The sequence below is a fragment of the Helicoverpa zea genome, chromosome 3, assembly GCF_022581195.2.
Source record: "Helicoverpa zea isolate HzStark_Cry1AcR chromosome 3, ilHelZeax1.1, whole genome shotgun sequence".
In the NCBI taxonomy this organism is placed as follows: Eukaryota; Metazoa; Arthropoda; class Insecta; order Lepidoptera; family Noctuidae; genus Helicoverpa; species Helicoverpa zea.
In genome coordinates this window covers 4,869,993-4,887,975 of record NC_061454.1, presented here as the reverse complement: position 1 = coordinate 4,887,975, position 17,983 = coordinate 4,869,993, and the positions used below count along the sequence as shown (strand labels likewise).

General features: G+C 36.4%; 3 protein-coding genes across 4 annotated transcripts; 1 reads left to right on the top strand and 2 right to left on the bottom strand.

The window, feature by feature from the left end:
• Positions 1–117: 117 nt before the first annotated feature.
• LOC124645770 (tubulin polyglutamylase complex subunit 2) lies at positions 118–4,146 on the top strand. Its single transcript, XM_047185647.1, has 5 exons — positions 118–498; positions 2,936–3,103; positions 3,333–3,511; positions 3,655–3,828; positions 3,913–4,146. Exons 1-5 carry the CDS (start codon positions 423–425, stop codon positions 4,072–4,074), a joined length of 759 nt encoding a protein of 252 aa, XP_047041603.1. The 5' UTR covers positions 118–422; the 3' UTR covers positions 4,075–4,146.
• Positions 739–2,744, bottom strand: LOC124645768 (tRNA-dihydrouridine(47) synthase [NAD(P)(+)]-like). Its single transcript, XM_047185646.1, has one exon. It carries the CDS (start codon positions 2,603–2,605, stop codon positions 800–802), a length of 1,806 nt encoding a protein of 601 aa, XP_047041602.1. The 5' UTR covers positions 2,606–2,744; the 3' UTR covers positions 739–799.
• Positions 4,135–16,202, bottom strand: LOC124645767 (protein PALS2). Of its 2 annotated transcripts, XM_047185644.1 has the most exons (12): positions 16,033–16,202; positions 12,294–12,391; positions 11,276–11,425; positions 10,773–10,982; positions 10,254–10,484; positions 9,905–10,003; positions 9,501–9,659; positions 7,819–8,029; positions 7,286–7,456; positions 6,732–6,877; positions 6,294–6,368; positions 4,135–5,811 (listed from the first exon to the last, which is right to left on the bottom strand). In XM_047185644.1, the coding sequence occupies exons 1-12, from the start codon at positions 16,115–16,117 to the stop codon at positions 5,635–5,637; spliced, it is 1,812 nt and encodes a 603-aa protein (XP_047041600.1). In that variant the 5' UTR covers positions 16,118–16,202; the 3' UTR covers positions 4,135–5,634. The 2 variants fall into 2 exon arrangements, with proteins under 2 accessions (XP_047041600.1, XP_047041601.1); XM_047185645.1 differs by lacking the exons at positions 11,276–11,425; positions 12,294–12,391; positions 16,033–16,202 and adding an exon at positions 11,445–11,766.
• Between the last annotated feature and the right edge of the window lie 1,781 nt (positions 16,203–17,983).

Genomic DNA, 17,983 nt, shown 5'->3' with positions numbered 1-17,983 from the left:
GCGGCATGTGCTGCTGCCCCTACCTATATACGTACTCACGTGGTTTGGCTTTCTCGCGGCATAAGAAAATAACGGGCGTACCGACCGTGCGGGCTCGTATTTCATTGCGATGCATGGCGTTTATGTGCAACTATGTCGCGCACTCGAAAGACAACCGCACGTATAATCCGCTAGTTTGTAAGCGCCCTAACCACGGAGGAAGGAGAAATGAGTTGTGTTCTCCGTGGTCCTCACGCATATTTTAGAGAGCTTTGATCATTTATGATGACTGATGTGTTTCATTGTCATAGTTACTGAGTAAACAACTGATAAGGTTAAAAATATCAAATTGCATCTGTGTTTCAAAATCATTTTTGGCAGGACATAAAGCCAGCAAACTATCACATAAAATCATTATAAACAGTGTTTTTGTAAATTATATTATGAGTTTTTGTGTGGATTTAGTATCGGAGGACTCCTTTTATGAAAATATTACTTTGGGAGTAACAAAGCTTTTAGGTATGTAGAAAACAACTAGGATTTAGCCAAACATTTCATTATTAGTTAAGTATTCGAAATAATATGCCAGTAATTAAAAAACTATTACCCCTTTTACCTTTAGGTGAAATTACTCATACATGAATGTATCCAATGAAATTACTAACTAGTGGTACATTGAAGTCAAGTTATCTTAGCTACTTTGCAGTATTTTTTGTTTTTCCCATAAAGTACTGATATAATATTAATTTAAAGACTAAATGCTATTTTTAATCATTTATTTACATAACATCAAATATCCATATTCATAACAAATAATACCCTAATATGAATTAGCTTTATGTTTTGGTAGGAAGTTAAATCCGTCAGGTACAGGGCCTAGCAACATTTCACTTATTTTGATCCAATCTGAACAGTTGCCTGAGGCCATCAATGTTTCTAAGTCATCTCTACCAAAGTATGATGGTGGTCTCTCATTTATTCTTTGTGGAGGATGTTCCAGCAAGCCAACAGGTACATATCTGTACAGGAATGATAGCCATTCCAGTAAGAATCGACGCGTGTTTTCTACACCCTGCGTGTCAGAGCCCCAGTGCTCCAAACCATAGTTAGTGTATTTCTTTAATATGTCAAATCTTTCCTTACTACTGATATCCCAAATTCTCTGCTCTTTAATCTCAGTAAATATCCAAGGTTTGATAAGTGCTCCCCTTCCAATCATGACTCCTTGTAATGTAGGAGCTATTGTTCTTTTCTCTACGTAATCCTGATAGCTCAATATGTCACCATTACCATAAACAGGGCAGGGAGCTGCTGCTTTTGCACAAGTTTCAATATATTCCCAGTCTGAAGACCGTGTGTACCGTGCCTCTCTGGACCTTCCATGGACTGTTATAAGAGATGCGCCCCATTCAGACATTTTAGGTACAATTGTATGTGTAATTTTTTTATCTTGGTATACACCTGTCCTCATTTTAATTGTAAAAGGTATGCTGAGTATTTTGGAAGCACATCGCACAGATGACTCCAATGTATTCAATCTGTGCATCATTCCACAGCCACCTCCCTTTTTATAAATTAAATCAATGGGACACCCTAGATTCAAATCTATGAAGTCAAGCTCAGTATTCTCTTGTAGAAGCTGTGCTACTTTAGTGATAGTGTAAATATTAGTTCCACATATTTGTGCCCCAAATAAGTCTTCTGATTCATGGCGTTTGACTAATGCCCACTCTTGTTTCAAACCTTTCAGCAGAGACTCGCACAAGGCCATTTCCCCACATGTAATGTCAGCTCCATACTCCTTACAGATTCTCCTGAAAGGCAGATTTCCGACTGTTGTTAATGGGCTAAGGTACAGTTTATCTCTCCAATCAATGGTTTTCCTTTCCCTTGGCAATAATTTAATAAGGTCTTCATCAGTAACAGCACCACTGGATTTGTTGATTTTTTCTTCACCATTGTCGTTGGGAACATCTTTTGGTTCAGTACTTTCGACCGACTCCTTATCAGTGGGTTTTTTTCTTCTATCCATGTGTTTGATAAGCTTTTCAGATAAATTAAAATCATATTTTCTTTTCTGAAGAGCTATTTGAAGTGGTGGTTGAATGGTGTTTTTAGTGTCATCTTTCCACTGTTTCCACTTATCTGAGTCAACTTTATTAAAGCCTTCCGCAGTAATGTGACTAGATCCAAAGCGACAAGCTATGCCCCTGAGGCATTTGCCTCGGGTTTCATACAAATGGCATGTTTCACCGAGGTCTTTAGGTTTTGATTTTAAATATTCAAGTGGATTGTGAATGTATTTACAGTTTGTATATTGGCACGGGTTCAAAAATTCTGGTGATTCAACATTTACTATAGAAGGGCATGCCTTATCTTCTTTGTTATCTCGGTATGTTTTTGGGCGAGCCTTATTCTGACCCCTTTTCTTAGGCTTGTTGAATTTATTATCCTCATTGTCACCAGTTCTAGGTTTTTTATTGTCAATATCGCCATCGTCTTCGTTGTTATCGTCTAATTTACGCTTAACATTAGAATTAATGCTATCTTCAGCACTGTTTTTAACCGGTCGTTGAATTACAAATTCTTCCTTTATAGCACAGACACCAGCAGTAGAATTGGTCATTTTTAAACCAAATTACAATTGAATTGGTAATGCTGTTTTGTACTTTATTTTAGTCAATGTAATTATTCAAGTTAGAAAATGTGAATAGGTTAGATTATTTACCATGCGAGGAAACTGAATTGACACTTGACAGTGACATCATGGTGACATCAGACATGCAAAGCACGGTCGGTTGTCAAATTAGTTTTCAGGCACAAGTGTTTTAAAATATACAGCCGCACAAATATATTCTGAAGAGTAATTTGACGATTTCTATACATTTAAATATTAGTTATTTGTCGAATATGTCTTTTTTCATGTATGTTATCTCAGTATTTAAACGTATTCCAGAGGCGGACCCCAGAATTTGTAATGTCAGTGTTGAGCGCAGACCTCCTTGTGACCGTGTAGCTCTGTCTACTTGGGAACAGAGACATTCAGCCTTACTTCCCGAGGACCTACGTAACTTTTATGCTTCAAGCGATGGATTTCAGTTAACTTGGCATTATAAATATTCCGGTAAAAATGTACTATGTATAAAATGTAGTTTGTATCCAGTAAAGGTACTGTTTAGCAGTGGAGTGAACTTCCCCTCTGCACCTAGCTGGCTTAATAATTACTTATTCACCTAAAAAGCAATAACTCGACACGATCGGACAATGCCTCTGTTTGTTCCGAGTTGTAGTCTGTAACATAAATTGAAAAAATATTTGGCACGGTCGGTGTGTACTTACGTTTATTCTTACAGCTGATGAAATATTGCCGGTTGGCTCAATCCGAGTCAACTCTTTGAACGAATTGTGCCTTTCACCTGCCCTGAAGGATCTGTTAGATTTCGCAATGACGAGACAGCATAATGGACCGCGACCAGTACTTAATACTAAAAGCAAAGTCTTTGAGTTGGACACATGCAGAACTATTGGAAAGGTAATATGGGGCCCAACGTGGGCCTTTTCCTTAAAATTTTAGCAACTAGTCCATAAAGTAATTTCTTAGGATCCATGTTAGATCAATTATAAATAAATATGCAAATTGACAAAAAAGTTGATTTAGCAAAATTCTGTTTGCAGATTTGCTTGGTGTACACTGGAGGTATGTGGTCAGTGTGGCTAGCGACACGAGAGGGCGCCTGGGGCTGGCTAGCGGATTCTTTTACTCATTATTTTAGAATGGCACTTGTGCATTTAGGTCTCCCTGGGTGGCAAGCTGCCTTTGCTAATCTAACTCTAATACCTTGGGCAGAAGTAAGTTCAACCCCTTCACAAGAGGCATGTTCAAATTATTTATATCACTTTACATAATGCACACGTAATTACTTTTTGTTACAGCAATTATTCCTACTGCTAGCTCCTCATTTGCTGGAAAAATCGGAAATAGAGCCTAACTTGATAACTGTTGCAAGTGAAACTGGGCTGAATCATATTGATCCCAATATATTCAAGACATCGGTACGCCATCATAAAAACGCTACACGCCAGCCAAACCAGTAGTTGTGGTATTTAAATTTAAAAGGAGTAGAAAATACAAATTGAAGAACTAATAATAAAATATTCAAGAGTAAATGCGTAGTTTTTATTGATATAAAGCATTGAAATAAAATGAAGCAATGTAGTTACATAATGTATATTGAATAAATCTTGACACAATAAAATTTATAGCTAAATAACAAAAGAAAATGGACGGAATGTGAGATTCTTAATGAAGTACAAGCTAGGTTCACAATAAACGCTTAAATAAGTGATACAATAAAGTAAGCAAAAATTGAAGCTGCCATATTTCGGCACCTTAATACCATCGGTATAATGCAATACACTTCTGTATGAACTAATCAGCTTGTCTTGTTTCCTACTTTACAGAAATATACATACAAATATTAACTTAATATAATTGAAAAAATATTCTTACTAACTAATATTATTACCTATCAGTTGTTACAATTAGAATTATTTTCGTGTTTCCTTATCGTTACAAATTACTACACAATAATATTTTTCCTAGTGAATAAATCTCTCGGTTAAAAAAAATATGAGAAAAATAATTGTAGAATTGCTGTAATACTTTTGTTTAAAATGTGATGTGATTTTGCGTGATGTTATTATTCCGATTTAAAGTATTTCAAAACAATAATTCCTTTAAACGGCAGTGTGATACAGCTTAATAGAAATGCATCTATCTTACATTAACTAAAAGCAAGAAGTTTATACTACAAACATCTTTTAATTCGTACAAAATATACTCCATACTTATCATTTAGGCCATACAGCTGCACAATAAGACTTACACATACTAATGCGATGCTCAATACCTCAGGTGGGAATATAATTGAATTATTTCGTTATTACATAAAGTTCGCTACTTAATTTTCTTTACTTTTTATTCATACGTCAGTCCATTGAGGCGTTGACTGATGAGCAGCGTTCGTAACAATAATTACCCTATAGTTGAACGTTTTTAAAGAATAACTGTTACAGTTACATGTATAGATGTTATCTAACATTACCAATGGTAACATAATGTCGTATTTAATTAATTGGAATGCCTTGTTTAAATAAATAGCTTTATTGATTCTTTAAGAAAGTTCATAAGTGGCACACTGAAATACTTCCGCACATAATTTAGGATAAATTCATTTAATTAATATTTTAAGGTCATATTTTTACAACCTTGTGATGTATATTTCATTCTTATAATTAAGGTTTTATTTAAAAATTGCAGCATTACCATTGTAGGCGATATTAAATGCATATTTAAAGAAAGTGATGTTACTGTGATTATATTGTGAAAGTCTGCAAATACGGTTCTTTATAGACTCTAGTATTTAAACGTAACGCCTTATGCCAAAAACGTCGGTTTTTCTTAAAGTTGATCGGCTAGTTTGAAACCGCTTTTAAAGGTTTTGACTACGTCGTCGAAGCTTAGATATGTTAAAAATATTTTGACGCTAAATTAATTCAGTGCGGGAAGACGAATATTTGTCGATGGCAAGGCTAGCGTAGCCGAGGCCGCAAGCGCAATAGAAAATGCGCGTTTTGAAACATATTTTAGTAATGCTAGTAAATCCAACTGACTGGAACCCACTGGTGGTCGGTGGACAGTGAGTGCAAAGCGTCCATTATTTTTGAATAAGTCGTGTCAGTATTGTTGTTTGTGATTACAAGATCTATGTACTTTTCGTGCTGCCTCTGAATGCGGGCGCTGTCTTCTAGCGTTTGTTTCATGTCTTCTTCCTGTGGGTTATTTTAAGTAAATTAACGAAATAGATGAAGATGTCTTGGTATTTGATATTATCGATAAAATCTACTATAGTAAATTATAATATTACTAGCTTTCGCCCGCGGTTTCACCCGCTTCTGGTAGCCGGATGGTGACAAAACTATCCTAAAACCTTCTCCCGGGTCTAAGTTACCTAATTTTCAGCCAAATCGGTCAAGCCGTTTTCATGTTATGTCGTGACAACGGAAAGCTGGTTTCATTGTTATATATATAGATTTTTGGGAAGAGCATAAGACGAAAAAGTAATATGGATTAACCCATACACTTTAAGGTAATATGTATTTGATAGCTATGGTATATAGTTTGTAGTGCAGTCTTGAACTTAACTCCAAGTAGAGTACAAAAAGTACAATAAAAATGTTTTTTCACCCACTAGTAAGTTTAATAAAATTATAGTTAAAGATTTAAATCGTGCACTAATATAACAAAAACTTACCTCGTACAGTGACGCGAGAGACTCAAGTGTGCGCGCGCGGCGGGAACTGTAGCGGATGGAGCTCTGCCTGTCGAACTACGCATGCGCAACAAACGTCAGATGCATGTCAACGTCAACTCATATAAAAAAAAAAATCGGGAGATAAACATGCTCTACAGAATATTTAAAATCTATTTTAAAAATAATATATTTCTTTGCAAGCTGGGAATAAAATAACAACAAAATCTATGTAAAAATCTATCGAAGAACTATTAAAAAATGTACCCCTTGCAAGCTGGGAATAAAAATCTAATAATAAGAACATCCAGGGCAAGCAGGGTTGCCAAGAACAAAAAATAATTTGGAAAAGACCAAAATCATAAAATATAAGACCTAAAGTATACGACACTAAAGGGGACACATAAATATCTATTTAAACAATTTTAAAGTATTTATTACCGTTAAGTTACGATTGGAGGCGTAAGTGAGATTCCTCAGTTGTTCGATACCAGGCGCCGCTATCATTACCACGAATGGGAGAAATTCACCGCTGTTGTGCAGCAGTTTTAGAGATTGGGGCGCGCAGTCCAAAATGCACATTTTCCCTGGAAATATGTTTGTAATATTTAGGGTTGATGTATCAGTAAATTAATTAACTGTAGGATAAAGCTTAGTAGTTATCGTATTTTACACTGCTGGCACGGTATATGCAGGATCCATATGATGGTATGGCTAAATATTAACAATTTAAATTAAAGGAGGGGGATTACATAAGGAGGGCAATGAGAGGCACATAAGGGGTTAAATAAGTACGTAGTGTGGTATATAAGGACGGGCATACGTCTGTATAAAGGGGAAGGATATAAGGGAATACATAAGGCAGTACCTAAAAGTAAGAAATGTGTAATGTCACAAATTAAATCAGGGTTGTGAGTATGCCTTTTGCGCCCACGACGGTGGATCCACCACTGAACAGACAACTATTCAACCATTCTACAACATTCTAAACTCACCATCCTTCATAACAGCCCGTATAGAATCAAGATGGGTCCCGTACAGATGTCCGTTATGTTCGCCGTATTCCAGGAACCGGCCGGCGTGGGCGTCGCGTTCCATCTCCTCGCGGGACACGAACCAGTAGGACTGGCCGTTCTCTTCCATCGGCCGGGGAGGGCGAGATGTGTCTGTGATAATGAAAAGAGATGGCCTTGTGAAAGAGCTTCCTGCCTATTCTATACTATGTCTAATTTAGTACATGATATATACCATCAAGTTGCGTAAATTTTTTTGCTGACCATATACACTATTTTTATGTAAACATACTTTTATTGGGTTTATTTATTAAAAATTATAGAAGTCACAATCAAATTATCCCACATTGAAAAAAACGGATTATGGATGGTTTATGGTGATATTTCCTCCTGGCTTAATTTTCGCTACGATATCATGAGTTAGAATTAAAATAGAAAAGCCCTCAAAACTCTAAACGAGCTTCCCCAATCACTGGTTAATTAACGAACAGTCCAAGGTACAAAAAATAACTTACGAGGCACAACAGCTCCAAATCTGTCTGGATGTTCCTGAATCATGCGGTTCTTGATAGTCCTTCTGCCCACACCCCGGGTCCCCACCAAGGCGAGCACACGGCGTAGGAATGGCGGAGTCCTTGCGACTTCTTCGTACAACGCTAACTCAGCGCCTTCTAGCTGCACACTGGATCGTGACTCGTATACAAACTTCTTTTTCTTCTTTGATATCTGTTGTAAATAAATAGAGGGTGAGTTTAGGCTGGTCATCATCTTCATTCTACAAAATATAGCTATTTCAAGAAGATATTTTGAACTACAGCGCTTTCACACAGGCGGATTTTCCGAGCGACGAGGGTCGATTCGCGGGTATTTTTGCGTGACAGATTTTTCGCGCCGCTTCGTAGACGCTCGGTTTTTCGCCAGTGCGAAAACGCTGTAATATGCGATGTCAACACGGGAAATACATAATGTACCTACATGTACAAATACATAACGTGTATACGATGTATAAAATGAAGGATGATACGTAGGTAATATGGGGAAAGAACCTTAAGAACATCTTGCCTTAATAGTGGGTGTCAAAGTTCGTATATAAGTAAATCTCTATTATGATGACTCTGTACTCTTCAGGACTTATAGGGAGGTCGTTGAACAAAAGAATTTTTAGTATAAAGTTATTCAAAATAAGCCGTGGGCGGTCTTGTTCAACAATAAAGTGAAATCGTTAACCTCTTCACTGATTTCAACATTTCCACGGATGACCGATTCTCGAGAACTGTTACGTTGTTTAGATAACGCGGAAAGAAGTTTAGGTATTTAAAATACTTCTTCTAGAAATCTAGACTGAGAGAACTTGTCGAGGAAAAATACTAAAAAATGAATTGAGTAGGTACTATTTTTGTCAGTAAAAGTAATGAGCTTATATTTATTGAAATTAGTCATCTCAATATTTAGAAGTGTCCAAACACACGTGGGTTGTAAGTGGGCGATGACTTACCGTTGTTTGTATTTAAATCTTTCGGTCATACGTTTTTATGTCTAGACAACATGTAATAAGAGCCCCTGAGGAATGCTCTATGACTCATTATTACAGTATTTAATTAAAAATCCGGAACAAAAGCGTATTGGTAAACTTGACACGTCTGAGCATCATAACAATGTAACAAATATAGCTGACGTGAAATGTTCGTGAGAAACCTTTGATTCATAAATTGACAATGAAAGGCAGCATTGTAAACAAAGTCCATTATGTTTAGTCATTTAGAAGTGCTGATTTTGGACAATTCTTGGTACAATGACTGTGGTCCAGGGGTTACGAAAGCCCATTCAATCTTTTATCATACATGATGTAATTTCATGAGTATTATATTGTATGTAAATATGACCCCTGCCGCTGCTAACCCACAGCGGGAGGGGGGGTCATTTGATGATTTTTGACGTCGTTAAAAAAAAGGGTCTTTTCTTTTTTTTTTTATCGTTCTTTTCTCGTGGCTATAACATAGCCTGATGTCATGTCTAGATTAACTGTCCCTACACAAAATGTCATCCTAATTAGTTTAGTCCTTTCATAGTTAAAGTATGTACATACAAACAAAATTAGTCACAATAATGAGTAATTAGATTTAGATTGGTCAATATGTGTAAAGAATTAAATATGTATATTAAATTATGAAAATATATTTATTTAAGAGCTACATACCCTCGCACCGCAGATGCTGATTTTGTGCACGAAGTCAGCTTCAGGAGCGACGTATGCCTTCCTTCTCTCCTCCAGCTCAGGTGAGGGTATCAGTCCAACTGTGTCAGGGTTCTCCACGTGACTCGCTTGCCACCAGTTAGGGTCTTTGCGGTCTGATACCTGAAGAATAAATAAATTGTTACTTTTACTTATTTTTTGGTCTCACGTCTTCTGTGATTTTTTGTAAGTTGTATTTTGAAACACTTAGTAAAATAATAATATAATAAAATAAAATACTTTTCACTGCTCAAAATGCCATAATTTTAATTTTTGGATATATGTTAATGAAACTTATATTTATTGAAATTGTTAAGTTTAAATTGGTACAGAATCTGATTTAACTTTTTTGTATAAATAAAACTTACTTGTAAAATGTCTCCTCTTTTGAATTCCAGTCCGATTTCCTTGCATGGCAGTAAAGTGTCTTCCTTAGGGTTATAATCAAATAGGGCTCTCATGTAGCACTGAAAACAAACATAATTTAGTTTAAATATATTACCCTAATATTCGTTGAATTACAAAACCAGCAATCACTAGCTTTCCAGTAGTTGAAATTTGACGAATCAGAAAAGTTAAAGTTTGCTCTAAGTATTTTATTAAATTTTAACTTTGATGAATATTACTTTTGGTTATACTGACAGTATTTATTTAGCCAATAAAGATATACCATTTAATCTTGTTATAATTAAGTATGATTAGAACTTGTATACTCACACTTAACTTATTAGTTAACTGAGCAGTCTTCTCCTTGAGGTTGGGCCCAACTTTCAGTGTGATCCTGTCATTGGGCTTAGCTACAGCCTCCTTGAGCTGATCTTCAGAGTCTATGTGGACACCATCTACTTCTAACAATACATCTCCTATGGACACTAATGCTTGTTTAGCGGCAGCACTGCCCGCTAATATCCTAGCTACTATGAGTTGGCCATGCTCATCGGTAGTTACCTGTTGAAAAATGAATAAAACGGGAAATTACTTTCAATGTTAGAAAGTTCTATCAAAATGTGTAGTAGAGAGAATATAATTGGCATTTACATTTCCATGTAAAAACCACAAGCAATTATTGTGGATTAAGGCAAATAGATTGTCAACTTTCCAAAACTTTTTGACATAAAATTATTAATATGAAATAGTCATTATATAATTTGTGTTTATTACAAATTATAATTTTTAGAAATAAATTAATAGTACATACTTTACTTTTTATGTATCTAATGATATATTCATACTCACAGTTAATCCTAAAGGCTGCCCAGGAACTTTCCTGAGCCCCACAACTTTCACAGTCTCAACAGGCATGTCACCGTTTTCCTCAGTACCTCCGTTAGCACCTTCTGCCGTGTCTTTGTCCCCTTCTAACTCAGGCAGCGGTGGCTTCTCATCAATACCAGAACCTCGGTCTAGCCAAATTGCACCTATTTGGTCATGAGCCTCTATTAAAGCCTGAAATAAAATGTCAAGTTAGATCTCATTGGACAATATCTGGCACATAAAACAAAGAAATCTTTGATAACAGTTGTTTGTTTTGTTAATTACTTTTCAGTATCCATGGTAACCATTGACTTTAACAAAACAATTTAATTTATAACTTCATTCTACAATAACAAGTACTGTTATATCCCTTGACGATCTGATTTTACTAGCATCATCAACCTAACAAAGCATGCAATAAATATTTGTTTTACTTTGTAAACACGTCGCTGAAGGCTAGCTAATATTGGAAGGGGCGTACCTACCTTAAAGTGTGCCCTGGACACAATTATAGCGAGTTCGGCTTGTTCAATAGTCCGTATATTGTTGCCACGGTACTCGCTTAGTGATCGTATGATGTTTACGTTGCCCAGCGAGACTGGTTTTACGATCAAGTCCTCCTCCGAATCGATAGACTGTAATAACAACACTCACCAGTAATTAAAATAGAACCCAGGAACGGCTGTTGGCACTCCAAAATACGAGTTACGAGCATTTATAGGCGTGGCACTTGTTGTCGTTAAATTGTTGAATGAAAACTACGTTATTATCGTGCAGACACCACGTTGCATTACCAATAAGAACTAAATAAACTATTTACTATGTAATACTGGGGCAAGTAGCAGAAAACAGCTACATTTATGTACTAAATATGTTTTTGTTGTAACAAATGAACACACCCAAACGTATCGTATCGCACGATTTCACAAAATCTTGTTTTCCCACTAGTATGTTTGACAGTTATTAATGGCGGCAGTGACGTGTAATTTTTAACCTTATATCCTTGACATAATGCTTAAAGTAACGTGATGTGTTTGAACTCTGTGCGGCTGTGTTGCCCCATCACTGTGTCTGTCAGCTCAAAGGGGAGAGTGAAACCGTTCTTTGTTCCGAAACGCACACCGTTTAGCATTAGAAGAGTATAGCGATAGAACAGGAGAGGACTTTTACAACTTTTTTTATAATTTAAACAGTAACTGGTAAAAAAAAATTGATTTATTGTAGTCAATGATCAAGGAAAGGAAGCAATTGGCTGTGGAACCGTTGACCCCGTAACGTCGTAATGTGAAGTTTTTACCTTTCTGTGCCAACAAAGTACGTTTTATCCGACTGCCTGTAGAATGGTATTATGAGAAGAGGTACCTTATGCTTGTCTAGCACGATTTGTAGGTACCACAAATAATAGGTTGCCACAAATAATGATTAATAATTTGGAAATTCGCTTTCATAAGCTACCTACTTAGGTACTGCACCCCGGGAGGAACAAATCATCATTATATTTACCTCACATTTCCTCGCAAAATCTGGACTCTCAACTATACTTTTCAAAAATATGACTTCATGATTAGCTAAATCTTCTTCAGGTTTCTGCTCCTCCTTTTCTAAAATAAAAGAAATCGGTTTTAGTTCGGTCAAAATATATACCTACATTCACCGTTTAATGTACCTAAACTTTTTACCTTCCTAACATTTTATTGGCATTATATCCATGTCACACTCCGTTATCACGACACGTGGCATTTAATACGGTAGCATATCATTAGGGAACCTTTGTTGATATCTTTGTGAACTATTGATTTTTTAGAAGCATAAACCTATACACAACTTTATTCACATACATACATAGACCCCTACATATATGTATCAAGTACATAAAAGGCCATGGCTCACGCAAACCTGCTTATATGCCTGCCTACAGTGCCTACCTTCTCGTATTTTATCAATAACTTTGCAGACAGATGTCATACCTATTTCTTTCCTGTCCCCGAACATAGAGACCTTGGCTATTTGAGAAGGGGTTACTTAATGTTTATCCGTCAGTTGCACAAAAGTCTATTAAAATTAAAGCTTCATTAAATCTATTGCTATCACTTATTATCTTGTTGATAAAGAAAGAGACAGCAATAGATTTAAAGAAGCTTTAACTTTATGGACGTTTTTGCAACTGACGGTTAGGTATTTCTAGAATCTGCCGATTGATTGATAGGTGAAAACAGATTGTAGGTCTGTATCAATGAAAAAGATGTGTGAGATTACGATACAAGGCTGTTTATTTACTTGTCTGTCTGCTAATGTTCTAATGCTATTATTAACGAAACGAGGTTCAGAGTACCTTGGAGAAATGTAACGTTTTTTCAAATGTTTGTTGCAGGAAATATTTATGTTAAGACTCTAATCGTCTCCGGATTCCGGGTCAGGTATTTAGGTAGATCGAATGCGGTAATGTATTGAAAATTAACATTTCGTTACTTCAGTAAAGTAGGTAGCCTACAGCTGCTTGAATTATATCATGGATTTTTAAGAACTGTTTCAACTCAACGTCCCAGGGGTTGCTATAACTACCTACTACCAACTCCCTGACTCTGAGCTGCTTTGTGAAATTTCTAAATCCCTCACAATAATGATTATTTCTGACTCTTGAATCGAAGTCGAGAACGCACATGGCAAAACGCACGGTGGCAGTTTTCACAATATAATATTGCTGTCCTACTACTAAAGTTTGCTGAAGGATTAAGTAACTACGTTATACGAGGGCCAGTGCCCATTTCCTCTATTTAGTAGTCATTAATAAATAGGAACACCCATCTAGTTGGCAAGGCTACCCGAGGAAATTTTTATGTAAAGACCCGTTTGAGCATTCTTAAGATCCTTAACTATACTGTGTCTGGTGCGGTTAGCCAAAACCCTTTAAATCTGGTATTCAAAGTTTTTGGGTCAGTGAATTAAGAATGTTAAGTATACAAACACATATTAAATGTATAAGGTTACACACATGCAAGAATTCACGATGAATGTATAAATTAATATGGCTAATTGCAACTGCACTGGGCGGATATCATACACGCGATGTTGCTGAAAATGAACACATACGGATGTATTATTCATAAGTAAGTATAGCGTGAACAAATGTGCAGTTGGTACTTATTACAGCTGCACAAGGAAATCAGGACGGCTGGCATAAATCAGAATCGCTAAAGCTATGTATGTTTAAGTAGTAAAGTACCTAAGCAGTATTCCTTGATATATAAAGTGTACATAGATGTGTGTACCTACATGTAGAAGTAAAGCTATAAATGAGCCTGCTTGCTCAGTTTTATCTCATCTCAGAATTACGAACTTTAAGGTTTTTAGATCGATGCAGCATAATTTTGATCACTAATATGCCGAACACTGAATTAATTATTACGGACGCAAATGCCTTAGAACTTGGGCAGTTTCCCAAACTTTGAAGTTTGAGAACGATATCTAACGATCTCATATGGACAATACAGCAGTGAAGCAATATTTAGAATTTGAGATCGTGTAGGACCTTGTATTATGTCGTCTTAGAGTGGAAACCTCGGAAATATTTTTTTACGAAAGACGATGCAAAACACATCCGATTCCTTCATCTTCATCAAGTTTTTTATCACCTATGAGGCTTTCATTCGAAGGCGTCCATTTGTAGCATTAATTATTCCTAAGATTTAGTGACCCACTGCAGCTTTGTACCACTGCTGCAATCGCTGCTGTATATGCGACAGGAATCCTTATTCGTGAATTTTCATGCGCCCCAGTAACCCAGTCTTACCTCATACCTGAACGAACTTGTGAGTACCTACTTCCTATACCCGCAGCGAGAATACTGAGCTTCGATTATTTATTTATTATTATCTTTTCTTTGTTATAAGCGATAAGTTTAGTATTTTGGATATTTCAAAGGGAAAGGCATTAACTCGCTCTTGCCTATTATCGCAATCATTCATCACTTAAGTAGAAATCAAATTCATTGGTGTATAAATCTAAATTATATGTAACCACAGATGGTAGATTAAAATCTTATAGATACTTACTTAAAAAACCTTTACTTCCCTTTCTTTAATAAAATAATAAGTTATTCATTTCGACACAATGCGACGTCTAGTCTACGAGCCGGGTGCCCAGCCTGTTTTCCTGCGCCAAGAAATTAAGTTCGGTCGAAATATTATCTAGATGACCAATCTAAGCTAACGAGTAACATGTCTGGAGCTTAATTTAGCTAAACCTTAAGCATTCGGCCATTGCTTGTCTAAAAAATAGAATTATATTATACTAGTAGATTACAACTTCCGAGATCTGTTTACGTTAAACAACGCGGTGTTTAAAGTAATAGTTATTTCTTACAAATACCACGCATATCTTACGATTTAAATCACACGTTTTCACATGGATGTCATAACAAAAGTAGGTATTCATGTTTTGATATTGGTTGAAGTCTTGTTGTCGTGGGTAAATACGTAAAGATTAAGTAAATAATACAATACCTGCACCTAGTGCACCTATGGTATTAATACCTAATAAATAATATATCGGTACTATGATTCTCTCTATTAAAAACAGCGATACCTACGTAAGAATTTGTTTAAGAACCACTTGCTGATTTTATTCTTCGTAGTAAGTACGTTACATAACGTAATAAAGATTTATAACAGGAAAAACTTTTTCGCAAATACGTAACGGATGTAGAATTCTTTTTCAATTCCAACGTAGCTACCTCGTATTTATTAAATAATAATTATGTTTATTATGTAAACACATTGGTATTCAATACGTGTTTATTATGGTTATTAAATATATCGACAACAAATTAATCCGAGTATGTACTTGCTTTAGATAATATGGGTAGGTGCCAGGTTTGTACAGATAATACTGACATTTATTATGTTCTATTGTTGATCTCAGTTCATGAAAACGTAGCGTTCATTATGTCCGAGGTTTACTTCAGATCCGCACTATTATTTATTAGAAAATTGATGAAGTATGGTGTAAGATTCCAATTTGGCAGATTCGCTCGAATTCTATCAGTTCACTCAACTATATAATACTGTCGTAATTTTCTGATGCTTCGCACACAATTTTACGATGTTATTCAGGACTAAAACCCTCAAGAATTTCACACTATTCAAATTGTTTGCCGCACTTTATACATAGAATCACACTTTGAGGTTATGCTATGAATTAAGATCTATCGTATAAACTAAGACGTCTGCGGTCTGAAACTCACCTTCGTCGGGGGGCTTATTTCCAAAGGCGAAATCCTTAAATCCTCGCCAGTTAACAGTGTATCGTCCGCTGCGTCGCACCATCATCGGTATTTAGGTAAACAGTGCACGAAGCTTGCACTCTCAGGCGGATAACACGTTGCTCACTAGCGGGAGGGCCGCGGTATTATCCGGCAGTCGGCACCGGCAGATATTCGCACGGACGCGCGGGATCGATGCGTGGCGACGCGTCACGAGCCGCCGAGCCGCGGCGTCAGCTGAGCCGGCACGTCACACCGGCGCCGCCCGCCCCGCCGCGCTTGCGCAAACCCGCCCGCCCAGCGCTCGACGCCCGCCCGCCCGCACTTGGCATGTCGTCTACAACGCTACGGATCGTTTTAAAACACGATTAAGCAGTCGCCAATCTTTTCAATGATCGTTCACTGCACAAAGATTCAGAATGAGAGTAAATTGAATGACTTATAGGATGGATTTAGTCAGCCCGAGGCCGAGTCTTTTTCGCAATTTATACGTTAGCGCCTTGCGGTGCAGCTGTGTGTTTACACACTTTTTGAGTGGCAGACTGAAGTTTACTAGCGCACGCGATGTCTACCGACAATAGCACTCACTGCACTACAGATTTAGATTTTTATTGCAAGTCTAAAATAAAGGTTGCGGAAGTCGGCTAGATCTCATAGGTACTAAAGTTTTAGGAAACCGTTGCGCGTAGCATCCTCTCTCATAAATATGCTCTTAGATATTTATTGGGTATGGAAGTTCTTTGCACTATTATATACCTGCGATGTATATAAAGATGTCTTATTTACAGCTATGAAAATATATTCATGAAGCAGGCACATAAAAATATTACGATCGTGCTATAAAAATTGCGTGCCACTCACATTCGATACTTCACGTACATTTAAACGTTAATGTTAGATCCTTCTTATTTTTAGAACACGCGGGATGTGATATGAGGCATGTATCGTTCTCGACAAATAACTTATGCGAGTAATTGTCGTAGCTTATGCGCGCATGTATGCTTCGACATTAATGAGAACTTCCCCGTTTGGTCGCGTAACTACTAAGTAGTGTATGTGTTTGTAAATATGTACCTATCGCTCTTACGAGTCTGTTTCATCAGTTAAATTAATCATGTATTTATAAAATATACCTATATATCTGGAAAAGATTAAATCTGCGATGTCCTATTAACCCCGTTTCTTATTTTTATTTGAGTATCTACGGACAAAACAGGCTGTGCGTCATTTCAGCAAGTTTTTGTTTAAGTCGCGTCAATGTTTGTCAAATTTTATCGTTCCGAGTATTTTTATGACGGCTTGATAAAGTTATTAAGATTTGGGCTGGTGCTTTTTTAACGAACGAGTTGCAGGTTAATATTAACAGGTCCTTTTGAAAGGAGCTTGTAACTTCAGAAATGCAATTAGGTAAATATCTAATCATTGAAGAAGAACAAAAACATAGATACCTACATTAATTACTAGTTATTTCAGCATAATTAATTATGAAAGTTTCTTAATTGTCTGATAATCAGCATAGCAACACATTTATCACAAACGTGGGAAGAACAAATTGAAAAAAAACTTACGTAAATTACTTCGGCAACGTTTTGTGTTTCGTGCCACAGTTACAGTACTTGTTACTTGTTTGTTGGTTTCAACGTGGAGGCTCGTCAGCCCTTTATTTCGAAGTACCTACGATAACTTAGTACTTTACTCTGTCATGAAATATTGCATGACCTAGGTAATTCTAATTGCGTAATAGAATTTCAAAAACTCGGTCGGTCATGTAAAGAATCTTTACTTTATCTTGATTTAAGTAAACATAGGCCTAGGCAAATGGCAGTTAATTGATTTAAAAAATGATATGAAAAAATAATTAGATACTTACTACAAAAAATCCACCACCACTACAATGAAACTTAAAAAAAAAAACATTCGTCTTAATTTTATT